We start from the raw sequence: 13,551 nt of genomic DNA on the forward strand, positions 1-13,551 counted from the left end.
AGAATGACAGACAAACAGAGAAAGAGGGGATGAGTGACTGAGAAGGCAGAGGGACAAAGGAAAATGGATATCCTCTGTTATTGCTCTAAAAGAGGAAAACAGCGTGAAGTCACCGAATACCAAAAGGATTGTTTTCCAAAGATGTCGTCCCCATTTCACTTGGAAAATATTCTGCATGTTAACAGATATACAGAAGGTCTGACTGATCCCCTCACACGTCCAGTGCGTAAAGTTGTTTTTAATTGCAGTATTTACATGAAGTAAGTCGTCTAGCTGCCAGATTAAGTTCCACACTGCACGTATGCACTGAATCTGCCCACAGCTTCCTGCTGGGCTCAGAGGCTTTGTTTTCACATCCACTTTGTTTTTGGTTTTGGGGGGTTTTAAATGCTCAAACCATTTCACAGTTAGAGAGGTAAGACTAACATGGTTTGGACATGAGGAGAAAAAGAGAAAGATCTCAGAGGAAGTTCATGGATGTATGAAAGGAGGACATGCAGAGTGGTTGGTGTGACAGCGGAGGATGCTAGGGATGAAGGAAAAAAAACATCCTGCTTTAAATGTTTCTCTAAGATATTTAAGTTAAAGTTATATATTGCAGCTTTATTTCATTTTAAATTAGATGAAGGGTTCAGGCTTTAAGAATTAAAGCTCTTGAGCATGTACCGCTCCCATTTTTAAAGGACAGGTGTGGCATTTCTTCATCATTGACCCTGTGCACGAGAAAATGCTAACTTCCTGGTTTGAGACCGGATGTGGGGTTGTACATTTTCGGTAGCTTTACTTTGCGGTCAATCACTACTGCGAAGATATACTCCAAAATCATGTCCAAAACTCGAAAACGGAAAGATCGCGTTAAGTTACAAAGAGGAGAAGGTGGGAACACTCACCACTGTTGTGTCATAAAAAAATCTAATGATCAATTTTGACGTTTAAAGAGTTTAGATCGATCAGTTGTTTACATCACTCAACACAAGCAGAACTGCATCACTGCAGCAGAAGACACATCGTCCACATTCAGAAGCACATCTCTGTATAGTGACTGGTCTCATGATTTAAACAGGCAAATGTTCAGCATTCAAACTACAGGTGAAGAATAGTCAAACCAGATGTTTCCCGTTATGTCGATATCAGCTAGTCAAGTACACACCTACACAGCATGTTAACAAACCGTGAAAAAAAGCCCCACAAAAAATTAATGACTGCTGGTAAGGGTTTCTATACATTAGTATTTACGAAGGGTATGTTGTGACTTACCTTAAAAATTACAGCGGCCCCTCGCTATAACGCGGTTCACCTTTCACCTGCTGTTTCGCAGATTTTTTAGTGCAAGTTTGCATGCTTTTTTTTTTTTTTACGTCACATTGTGTCCTGCATCCTGATCGCTGCAGACGATCTCCTCCGTGAGGTCTCTCCTGTACGGTACAGAATCGCTGCATCGATCGCTAGCAGTGTGACTGAAGTGCAGTACTGGATGTCCACGAAACGTTTTGCACCGTCAAAAAATAAAATTGGCTACTTGATTTCACCTATCGCTGGTTATTTCTAGAACATAACACCCGCGATAAACGAGGGACAGCTGAGAAATATAACATTTGAATCCATTTTCTCTTTTGCTCTGAGGCGCGGGGGAAAAATATTGACAAGTCGATGAACATCATTTACAGATATATTGGGTAAATGCCCAAGACATCTATAGAAATGTAAATCGCCGCTTGATTCGTTCATTTGCTTAACTTGTTTTGGACCGTAAACAGGGCGCGAATACGACACCGGAAACAAAGCTCCCCACAGGAGTTTCCGCACCGGAAGTAGCATATGCTAACGTGCACATAGTCAATAGAGCTTCCATCGTATCTGGAAGCCGTCGCTGTGAATCCAAAACACAGCTGCAGTTCAAGTACAACTCAAAAACCGTTAATCCTCAGACTTTAAAAATAAATCCATCGGATATAACAGGAACACTAGTTTAACAGGAACATCGGTGGACACAATAAGGAGCTTGGCAACATGAAGACCCTGACATCCAAAGAAAAGAGAAACGTGGTGCATAATCACAGGATCCTTTTTACGGTAAAAGGTCTTCAGAACACGTAGCCAAGCACACAACACTCTCCAGGAGGAAGGCGTAATACCATCTACACTTAAGATAAAGACCGGGATGGGAAGTAGGCAGTAAACAAGTGTCTATCAGGCTCTCAAACACATATGCCAAATTAGACTTTGCCTAAAAATTGTCTACAAAGTTATCTGTACAGATGAAAGCACGACAAAGCACCTAAACTAAAAATGTTTTTATAAATATTTTCATTTGTTCAATTACATCTAAGAAGACCACGTATAAGATATAAAATGTCTGTAATAATGTGTCCTTTGATATTTTTGTTAGAGAGTGGGTACATCTTTTAAGATGAGTAGCAAAGGGAAGTTCACTCTCTGCAGCTTGAATGTGCAGGCTCAAGCAGGAGACGCCTAAGGCCATTGCATCCTAGTGCTCAACCTACCCCAATACAGGATAAGAGATCAAGATAAGCAAGATCCATCCAGTATGGCACCATCTTAGACATACTTACATTACAGTCTTATAACTCTAAGACTTGTCTGACTCAGTCAAATATGCAAGGGTAAAGAATATCAAACGCTTACAGAGGAGTTATTTAGCAGTAACCATCAAGCCAAAAGTTACAGAACACTGAAATCTTTTCCGAGGAGTTCATAACAAGGTTAAGTTAAGCTTAGCTGGCAATGTGCCACCATCACTGAGGCTACTGAAGAGGTTTGAGACATCCAATCAGTGTTACTGTTCAGTTTAAGTGTGAATATCAAATAAAACTCTCTGTCTCAGCACTGTTAACAACAGTTATGCACATTTTTACTTTGAAAGTAAAAAGAAAATTCAGGTGTTGTGCCAGTTATACATCTGCATGTCTTACTTCACTAAGTGCCTCTGAGTGGATGAAAACCACAAGCATGTGAACAAGGCTCTGGCACCCTTGGTGTTAGTTAGCACATCGTTCTTTAAAAGAAACAACTTATTCTGTAAGCTTGAGTACTTTCAGTTTTTTGCCAAATCTGCTGGTGATAAAGAAAGTTTTTTATTAGTATAGTGAGCTTCTGTCAAAGTGGGTTAAGATAAGCTGCAACAGCCTGATTAAAATAACTGACAAGTAACTATCAGAACTTCCAATGCTACAAAGAAAAGTAAGAAAAATTTTAATTCTATATATTCCTTGCAAGGCCTCGGCCACTGCGTGTAATTTTTAAGGTTATTTGATCTAATCTAACTAATGCACATGGATTTGGAGTCGGCATTTTAGTCTCAGCAGCCTCTCTCTGGCCGTGTCTGTCGTGTATTTACAGCAATATTTTCGAATTTCCTTCATAGATGGTTGGTCATGGCTTACATGATGATGTGATGAAGTCTCTGGAAGACACAGAACCTTTCTGTATATGAATGTATATGTCCTGTATACAGACTTTAAATTCCTTATACTGCTAATAATTTTGGTTACACGAAAGCAAACACTGTTTGGGTATGCTGCATATCATCAGAGTAATTCTGACAGTTCCAAAGAGGCTTTGGAAATTCACCAGGACTGTAATAAAAATGCCCAAGTGCAATTTTTAGGTAATTTTATTCACTCAAAGTAATATAGAGAAAATTTATTAAAAATATTTTTTTTTCATCATCAAATAGCCAGGAAAAAAACAACGAGGAAAAACACACAAACCTCTGTTAAGTAAGGTAGAGAAACACGTACAGCGAAATTGTGCTCGACGTGCATGGTGACTCCAAACCGTGTGTGGGTGTTTGTGTGCGTTTTTTTCTTACTCTTGCCATCGTGCGAGCGCAGCGTGTCCAGCAGGTCTATGGTTGCGCTGCCCAGTAGCTCCTTTCTCAGGGTGTGGCAGCTCCACAGCTTTAGATCCAGACGACTCTGTGGCGTCACATTACTGCAAAACGGCATGAAAAATACATCAGCTACAAATGCATCTGCTTACAGCAGCTGCATTTTATTATTGCATCCTGCTCTTCATCGCCTTTAGCGACGGTACGCAAGTTCTACCTCAGAAAAAATGTTTTAAATAAGCTGACGGGAAACAAGTACAAGATCTCGATTAAATTTTATCTGTGTTAGAGCGCTGCCACGACAGCAGTACAGTCCAAACACTGTCAGATGCATGCAGTTAATTTAATGTTCTATTGAATTGTTTTAACAATAAAACCCTGGCTCTCATGAGAGCCCGAGTGTGTGTGGTGCTCACTCACAGGGTGAGGTCTTCGTTCCACTGCAGCTCAAGGTGCCCGCTACGTTTGCCTGTTTTTTTGGTTTCACTGGTGAGGCCGTCTGCAGTCACCTCAACGAAGGAGCTCAGCCGAGAGTGCCGGTTCGGCAGCTTTGGGGACTGGGGCTTCGCCGACACCACTGCAAACACACACACGCATAAAGCATGTATCGTAGTGGAAGAACACATCTGTGGTTGTGACAAAACCTCTGCCAGCAGTGCAGCAGTGCTGTCATTTATGGCAACAAAGAATAATTAATGTTAACAAATGAGAAGCATTTCTTTTTTTCATTGAGGTTTAACTGACTGCAGCTCTGATAAGAAAGAGTCGGAGCTGATCAGATCCTCACGTGGAAAACGACAGTCTAATCACACTAAAGAATTTTAGTTCAGAATCAGAACACTTTATCAATCCCTGCGGAAATTATGTGGTCACAGTTACTCCAAGACAGCAAGAACAGCAACTACCTGAATTATATTAAATAATAAAATATATTACAAAGTTACAAGATGTAACAAAATAGCTTACAAATAGTTCTAATATTATAATAATAGTTCTAATAAACAAATATTCCAGTACATTACAAAAAACTAAATATGACACTGAGACGGCCTTCTTACTATACCAACATCCTCTGTAAAGGATGTTCAGATCGTTAGGGTGTGTGCACTGTATGCTGTGCATTAGATGGAGGAACTGAACAACAGGAATGACTTCCTGTGTCGTTCGGTGATGCATCTGGGCCTCACTGAACAGCTCCTGTGACTCGCCAACAGTGGGTGAGCGGGATTGTCCAGCATTGTCCTTTTCTTGGACAACATCCGCCTCTCCAACAACACCTTAAGGGAGTCCAGCTCCATCTCCACAATGTTACTGCCCTTGTGGATCAGTTCATTGAGCCTGTTAGCATCCGTGACCCTCAGCCTGCTGTCCCAGCATGCAACAGCATAGAGGATGGCACTAGCCACAACAGACTCGTGTAAAATCCCGAGCGTGTCCAACAGATGAGAAAAGGCCCCGGAAAATACAGACGGCTCTGACCCTTCCTGTAGAGTGCAGTGGCGTTTTTATTGTCACTGTGTAATACAAGGCAACACCCTTCTTTTTAAATCAGACTGACTGGTGATTGTATATATGCAGTTTCTTCATCCAGGTGACCATGGTAACTAAAGCTAATGCAGCAATGCTTCCAAAATAACTGGCCAAATAAGTCTTTGTAGGAGTGTTAAGATGGCTGCCAAGAGGCGATGTGTACATATAGGATTCTGGAACAATCCTGATTTTTATGAGATTGTTTTCTATTTATTATGTAATAATGTGAAGCAGCGCGGTGTACACTACCGTTCATTTTAGGTCACCTGGAACGGTTCTCAGCGGTGCTGGAGTTAAAAGTTAAATAAGTGGTTCAGTAAATTGGACAAATGTTACAGCGTACTGCAACACCCTAACAGAAACTCCTTGGACTGTGTGTACTCCTGCATGTATTCTGGCTGTTGTGAGTATTTTGTTACACGCTGTGTGCCACGGCCTGTTCAGGATGGATTTGAAGTACACGGAGTGTATCAGACAAATACAAACTTTGCCCTCTAGTGGAAGAAAGGAAACCACCTTCATTTATTTAATTTTTATTTATTTAATAAAATGTATTTAATTTATTTAATTTTGGGGGAAAAAAGAATTGACTGACCACAATAAAGCCTTCATGTTAAAAAAAAAAAAATACAAACAAAAAACATTGCACTGTTTACCTATGCTCCATTTAAGGTAGAATGAATATTTGAAAGTAAAGAAACTTTTTGCATCCACTGATTTCAAGCTTTTTTGTTCTCCTTTTTTTTTTTTTTTAAATTTGGAGTGGGGTAAAAGTGTACATCCGGACATTGGCGAGCTCAGAGGCTTGGAATTCTTGCAGGCCTGCTGAGACTCTTGTTATCGCATGTATCGGTCCTCAGAGGAGCTGATTTCTTCACACTGAATCACAAAATCACAAGATTGCAAACTGAAGAACATGCTGACTAGCAGCGTCTCGCAGAGGGTCTCTGATCAGGACTACCGACTGAAAGAATAAATGTGACAGATTAAGATTTAAAAAAAAAAAAAAAAGACAGACAGACAGACAGACAGACAGAGGGGGGTTTCCATCTGTACTTTTTCCTTTGCAGTGAGACTTTAGCAGATCCACACTGGCAGCAATATGTTGATGACCTCAGATCTTCTGAACATCTGGCATAATAGAACATGACTCATGTGAAGTTCTCTAGAAACAGGGAGGAAGTGACACGGGGAAGTGGGAGGTGTGCCAGAAATGGAAGAACTGAAGTAAGTTTCAACAGTGTGGGAGGATGTGGGAGGAGGTGGGAGAGGTGGAGGAATGGTAGACAGCCTTTGAGAGCAGATCGGTAAATAAAAAGGTGAGTCAGTGTTCATATGATGGTTATGACTCTGGTGCAGTTCAAAGACATAATTAAGGAAAAAAGTTCTGATGAACTTTTTTTTGTCTCTTTAAAGATAAGGTGCAAGAAAATTCATTTTATTCCCAGCAGACTCAAGTGATTCATGCAAAAACAAAAAGTGAGTCAATCACCTTATAGCTTCATGTTAAAATATTACAGCATAGTACAAAGAAAGATTTATACAGGTGGAGTTATCTGATGCATGGACGCTAGTTTCAATCAGTAAAAAAAAAAAGAAACAAAAATGCTAAGCTATGCCTGACTTGAAATTTTGATTCAGATCTGCCAATCAGGAAGCTCTACAGAGGTACGTCATTTCTTTATTATCCAGAAGGAGAAGGCAGAAGGCGTCGGCTATCCAGCAGTTCAACATGAACACAGTGACTCCATATCCATGCAGTTATCACTGAAGGCATTCAAAGCTCACACACCTGGCGCCAGTTTGTTCATACTGACGCTATCACTACCTGAGTTTGCATTTGCACCATCTGTTTACAGGTAACGACAAAACAACAGCTCTCATTAGCAAAGCTAACTCGAAAGTTCGAGTTACGGATGGGTTTTCTTTTTCTCAGTGGTGGAGACACAGTCTTTTGTTCAATATTTATTAACAGGCACAACAGGCACTTGTGTTTGTGCATTACACAGTTTATGAATGCATGCCTGAACACCAAACTGCTAACGACGGGCTCTAAAACAAACTAACCTAAACATGCAGACTTCAAAACGCTCAGGTCATATATCCTTATATCAGGTCTATGATACAAACTCATATTAAAAGGTAAGAAATACTGTTACTGTGATGTTTTCATCCTTTTGACCATTTCAAGTGTTGGATGATTAAACCAAGCAGGACTCTCAGGCTTGGATTAGACTCACTGTACGACACTGTTCTCAACTAAATCGATTTTTGGAACGACATTGAATGACGTCTCAAACACATGAACTAAACCTTTTGAAAATTAACACAGAAAAAAAATGTTTTAAAAAAAAATCTCTGCATTGATACAGTTACTATGGTAACTTATGCTGGACACATGACCAATGAAATCTCTCAGCACCGAGCCTGAAACAGAAAGTCTGGAGTCGTAAACAAGGTTGTGTTGTAGGTAGCACACTCATCTGGTCACCTTAATCTCCAGTGAAAAACCACCAAAACCTCAAATCAAAATCTTTTATGTGCAATTTGAAAGTCATAGACAATGTCGCATTAAAACCCTGGCAGGTGTGCTGAAGCTGCGAGCCCTCCTGCTGCCTCAGTCGTTAGAGATAAGAACATAAAAAGTCTATCACAGCCATCTATAGTGAATCTTTTTTGTTTCCTGACTCCTCCATTAATTAATAAAATTCACTCAAGTGAACATGATCTATAAGCAAAAGGCTTCCTCTATTCTCCAAGCTAGTGTCAGGTCATCATTTGGCTGTGTTTCTCCTGGGTTAATGCATAAAACTAACAAAACATCACCATCTGTGGGAGATCACTGTCATTCTGCAGGTTAAAGTGCACCGTATCTATATTTTCCTTGATTATCGCAAGTACAGATCAGGATTTTAAATATGTGATATTTTCAATTGCAAATCGGATTTGTGAAAATGAAAATCCATCAGTAGATGTGGCATTTACATTGATGCATGCGCCAGCTGCGATGTAGGTGTTCAGCTGATGAGCTGAGAGGTGTTAGACTGCATAACTGCCTGGATGGATTGAAATTATTTATTTAAACCACGGAGGGAAAATGCTGCAGTGCAAGGTAAATTCATCCAACGAACCAAGGTGTGAGCTAAGTGAACTGTAAACTTTGCGGATCCTGGTCTTTACATTTTATCAAACAGTCAAACAAACTAAAAAGGAGAGAAACCTGAGGGTGTCTGGATTGTTCCCCTCATTTCCTGTTTTATTTTCTAACAGCTGTTTGTCTTCACCTTTAGTTATTTCTATTTCCACCTCTTCTCCAACAGCGAATTACACACCTACAGGTAAAACCCCCAGTTTCCCTTTCTTTCTTGCCAGGTCACCTTTGTACTTCTGGCAGTTAACACCTCTGGGCACATCTCCGGTTTTCCAGGTAAAGTTTTTCCTCTTTGTGGTTTGTTTGAGTGTTTCTCTGTTTAAATTTTTGCCTTTTGTGTTTACATTGTGCTGAACCCTGGACTGACATGAAGTTGGGGACTTTTTGGACCTAACTTTGACATCTTGCAGTTGGATCTTCATCTCTGTACTGAATCCTGGCAAGAAGATAATATTGCATTACATTAAGAATGAAAATCCTCCCTTATCTCGCTTTATAAGTCAACGTTTATGTCAGGTAGCGACCAACGCTGCTTTTCTCAAGTCAGCAAGCTAAAAAAACCCAAATATTTGTTTGCACAACAACAAGTACAGCCCCGCGTCACTAAACTGGCCCCTCCAAAGCTGGTCGCAGCTCATCATTCATGGTTTCACAACCAAAGCAGCACTACTTCAAACAGAAAGGACATAGTCACATTATGAAATATGTTTATGGGTGATAATATATTGTCTTATGCTTGGAGAAGGGATAGCCAGATAAAGAGATAAAAAAAAACAGAAGTACCTGTACCACACTTCTGTTTGCGGTATCAACATTTTGTCTGTGTGAGCAATAAAGTAGAAAAAAAAAATTACCTTTCAAGGTCAACTGAGACTTCTCAGTGGTCTGGGCACTGCCAGGTCTGCTCACGCTGGCAGCTGCCATGACATCACAGCTCTGTAACACAATCACAAACACACAAAATATTACAATATACTGTCACTGCCTTCCAATCAGGTGTGTGTTGGGTGATACAGCTCTTCTATGCAAAAAATATTGTGGTGGAGGCAGAATTTTACTGCATTAGATGGTAAATCTGGAGCAAGAGGTGGATGACATAGCTTGATTTATGTGCAGTGTCTTGAACGACAATCTTGAAAGCAACGCAAGTTGTCTCATATTATTTTAACGTCACCAGCAGAACATAACCCCTCCTTCAGACAGAAAAGCATAAAACTCCCACCACACTGCACCTCCAGTCCTTAAACACTCACTCCAGGGGAGTGATAAGTGACGTTGCCTAAGCACATTTCGCAGCATTAGAGAGAAAGCTAGCTGGGATAACCTAATTCAACAGGGCAAAACATAATGACGTGCAATCACGCATCACTTATAACTGCACAGTTACAAAACTTCCACAAGCAGAAGGGAATTCTGAGTCTTTTAAATGACTGGAGAGGTATCACTACATTCACCGGCAGCAGAGAGAGACACGGGATGAACAGGAAAAAGAAGCAGCAGAACACAGGTGGCTCTCCCCCACCCACAGCAACAGGTACCAGGTGGTGATAGTAACGGGTGTTTTTCCTCAAGACATGACAATTTATGCCAAAACATCTGGAAGAAAACATCCAAATGGAGTTTGTTTCAAAGCAGCTGTGCAAACATTAAGGCCAATGAGCCCGACCGATGTTTACTTTAAAAACTGTGGCGTTAGATTCAAGTCAAAAGCAGGACTCAATGATTTCCACAGCCAAATATCCACCTTCTCTTAACACAGCAAAAAGCTTATTTATTGCTTTAGCTATTTTATTATTATTTTATTTTTATGGTCACATTAAAACACTTAAAAACAGATGTTACACATACTTAACTCAGCAGTCAGCTCAGATATGTTAATGACCACCCAAGCATACACACCGACTTGTTTCAGCATTTTCTAATATAACGCTTCCCCCACTAACTGGCTCAGACTTCACTGCCATTCAGCTGTTCCCACAAAAAGGATCTCTCGCTACAGGTCTGCTGCTCTCTCCTGAACTCCACCTGGCAAAGGTAGTTCTACTGCTGTAAAGATCTGCTGAAGGGCCACTTTAACCACAAGCTACACCCTACAGCTCACCAAGCCTACAGAGCAAACAGGGCCTGCCGTCTCCAGCTCCAGTCCAAGATAGTGGAGGTGAATCTCAATTGAGGCAGCCCATTTTATCACTCTGTTATTTATTTTTGACAAGGTACTGAAAAAATTAGAATTAGGGAAACTGCTTTTTGTAAGCACATGTACACACTCAGATTCCCCTCTATGCCACAAACAGAAATCAGTAGGACACTATATTCTGGCAGAAGCCACGAGGCACTTTAAAACTATACAAAAGGCCCACTCATGCAAAAATAATATAGAGTGAGACATCTAGACTCTTGCTGGTTGAGTGTGCATACTTGTTCTCCGCTCTGATCACACTGCCAGAAACACTAAATCAGAGCGCATTCACTGGGAATTCAGCTGTATTTAAACATATATATGAACTCAGACATCAGGAGGGAAGATCCACAGACCCAGTAAGGAGTCCTCTCATATCATTATCATGAATGAACAGCTTATACAGGCACATGTTTGCACAATTCATGGATGCTGTAATAATGTTCACTTACCCTGGTGTGATTACAAACCTTGTTCCACTATTGTAACTAAACCGGATTGTTTTCATGTACATGCAGATTGCAAGGGCTTTAACAACACTCAGGAAATTAAAGGGTGAATCACTATATTATTTATAGGCGAGATTACCTACCCCAAGTTGGAGCTTGTCTGAACTATTTTGTACACTCTGTGTGATCTGTAAGACACTAACTACTTATCACAACACTGGAGTACAAGGTATATAAAGCTGATTAAAGGTGTACTGAGTAGCCTGTCCTAATGAATTTACATTAAAGTCGTGAAGTTGTTCTCCCTGTAATATTAAGTAAAAGCTATGACTTTCATCAAACCCCATCAACATCACCTTGAGCAAAGTCAGAGCACCCTGCTGAATTTAAAGCACCGCAAATACAATGCAGATTAAGGCTGGACTCTGCTCTGAAGGTGTGCTTATACTGATCTGTACTATATGCATCAAGGAATTAAAATTAAAAATAAAACCCCGATTCTAACACTGCTCTGCGAAGGGGACCCTCGTTTTGAAGGTGACATGCTGCAGGCATTGCAACCGAAACCAAGACAAAACCCAGCCAGAGGTGACCTGGTCCGAGTCAGAGTGACTAACCGGGTGTTGGATTGCCAGAATATCCACCTGAGGTCTGTCTCAAGGCTGCAGATAAACAGACGAGAGCTACCAAAACAAAAAGCGCACAGCATCCTCCGTCAACCTTGTGAAAGAAGCTGGATGCTGCGCAGCGTTTCTTGGCCGCTGTGAGCTGTCTGAACTTCTCAAGAACCAAGAGAGGTTTAAATGATCCTGACAAACTATTTTATCGCTGCCGTATAAAATACATTTGGCTGCTGCGCACACAATACAAACGCGGAAGGTGATCAAGGTTTGTATGCATCACCGTCAACGAGAGCAGACCAAAACGCTAACGCTTCTGGTCACGTTTGCAAAATAAAATCTCCCGTTTCGTTTTGTTTGGGTTTGTTTGCGTTGAGAGTGCGGAGACAAAAAAACAGCAAATTAATCATTTTATCAGCAAGTAGAAACTGTCGAAGGTGAGCTTCTTCTATTGAAAAACACAAATGTATTAGAGACTCACAATTTATAAATTGATCTTTAAGAATCTGAATATTTCAGTCGAATTCTAGTCGCATTTATTTCGAAAGGAAAGCCAACACACTTCCGCTTTGACTCAACGAAATTCAGCTAGCTTACCTAAAAGAAGCTAATAGCTAGCCAGCGAGCTTCTTGGTGGGATTTTATAAAAGGACATGCGGATAAAACCGGTTCTAATCACCTGACAGCAAGTAAAGCCTAACCCACAGCCTCATGGCTCTCCTCATGCCATGGTACACGTATTGACACGATAACAGTTTAGGCTTATGTGTGATCCTGGACGTACCTTTTTCAGCTGTGCTCCGCCGCTGTCGCTAGTGAACTTTCATTTCCGCCTCAGTGACAGTATCACGTGACCTAGCGTTCTCATTGCACAAAGGATTGTGGGTCGTAAACAATAATAAACAGCCCACACAATTACCTTAAATCACCTTTAATATATATATATATATATATATATATATATATATATATATATATATATATATATATATATATATATATATATATATATATGGCCTCTTGCTTTCTTACAAACCATGAAAAAATATTAAAATATGGAATGAGGAAAGCATGCCCCTACTTTTTAATAAATCTGTGTATCTCTATGTAGTTTACATCTTTATCTAAGCTCTGAATGATCCCTGGTTTGATTCCAGGAGGAGACACAAAACTCTAATCCTACTGCAAAAATATGAAGTTTGTTCGAGGTCAAATGCTTAGCCAACCTTTGTACTCATGTCCCCCACGGCCTAGTATGTTGTTATGAAGTTTGAAGACGATCCTTAACAAATTGTGGGTAATATAAAGCTTTTAGTACTTTCTACATTTGGTGGGACCTTGACCATGACCTGATTTTTTTACCAAAATTAAATCAGCTTCAGCTGTTTTTGGCATCTACCGTCTCCCAAAATTGAAAAGTAATATCTTGAAAGTGCATGAAAAGTTATAAGTTTGAAAATTTTATTTTCTGTACATTACCCCAACTCCCACTCTCCTCCTTCGACTGTAAATATCCTGATTGATTAACAAACTGTTTAAACCTGTGCTGTTTAAGTTTGCACTTTGAGTCCACCTGCTTTCACTTGCATTCATGACAGATGGTAAGTGCATTTGAAAGGTCTTGAGAACCAGCTAACGGGAGCAGTACGTATCTGCGCAAGTGGGAATTTGTAACTGTGTCCTCCAGCAGCAGGCAGCAAGTGAGCAGGTGATTTTAGTGTTGAACAGGCTGTATTCCTATCAGATGGCAAATGTTAATCCACAAAAGAACC

The 13,551-nt window shown here is 40.4% G+C and overlaps 1 protein-coding gene across 3 annotated transcripts in view; it reads right to left on the reverse strand.

The window, feature by feature from the left end:
• wwp2 (WW domain containing E3 ubiquitin protein ligase 2) overlaps window positions 1-12,644 on the reverse strand; it is a 61,377-nt gene extending 48,733 nt beyond the window's left edge. For all 3 annotated transcript variants that reach the window (XM_040036443.1, XM_040036434.1, XM_040036427.1), the window contains exons 1-4: window positions 12,564-12,644; window positions 9,386-9,467; window positions 4,271-4,427; window positions 3,833-3,954 (exon numbers count right to left, since the gene is read on the reverse strand). In XM_040036443.1, the coding sequence (XP_039892377.1) occupies window positions 3,833-3,954; window positions 4,271-4,427; window positions 9,386-9,455 (349 nt within the window). In that variant the 5' untranslated portion in view covers window positions 9,456-9,467; window positions 12,564-12,644. The remainder of the gene's footprint in view (window positions 1-3,832; window positions 3,955-4,270; window positions 4,428-9,385; window positions 9,468-12,563) is intronic.
• Window positions 12,645-13,551: the final 907 nt, after the last annotated feature.

This window comes from Simochromis diagramma, unplaced genomic scaffold (genome assembly GCF_900408965.1).
Source record: "Simochromis diagramma unplaced genomic scaffold, fSimDia1.1 OVJJ01000333.1, whole genome shotgun sequence".
Classification (NCBI taxonomy): Eukaryota; Metazoa; Chordata; class Actinopteri; order Cichliformes; family Cichlidae; genus Simochromis; species Simochromis diagramma.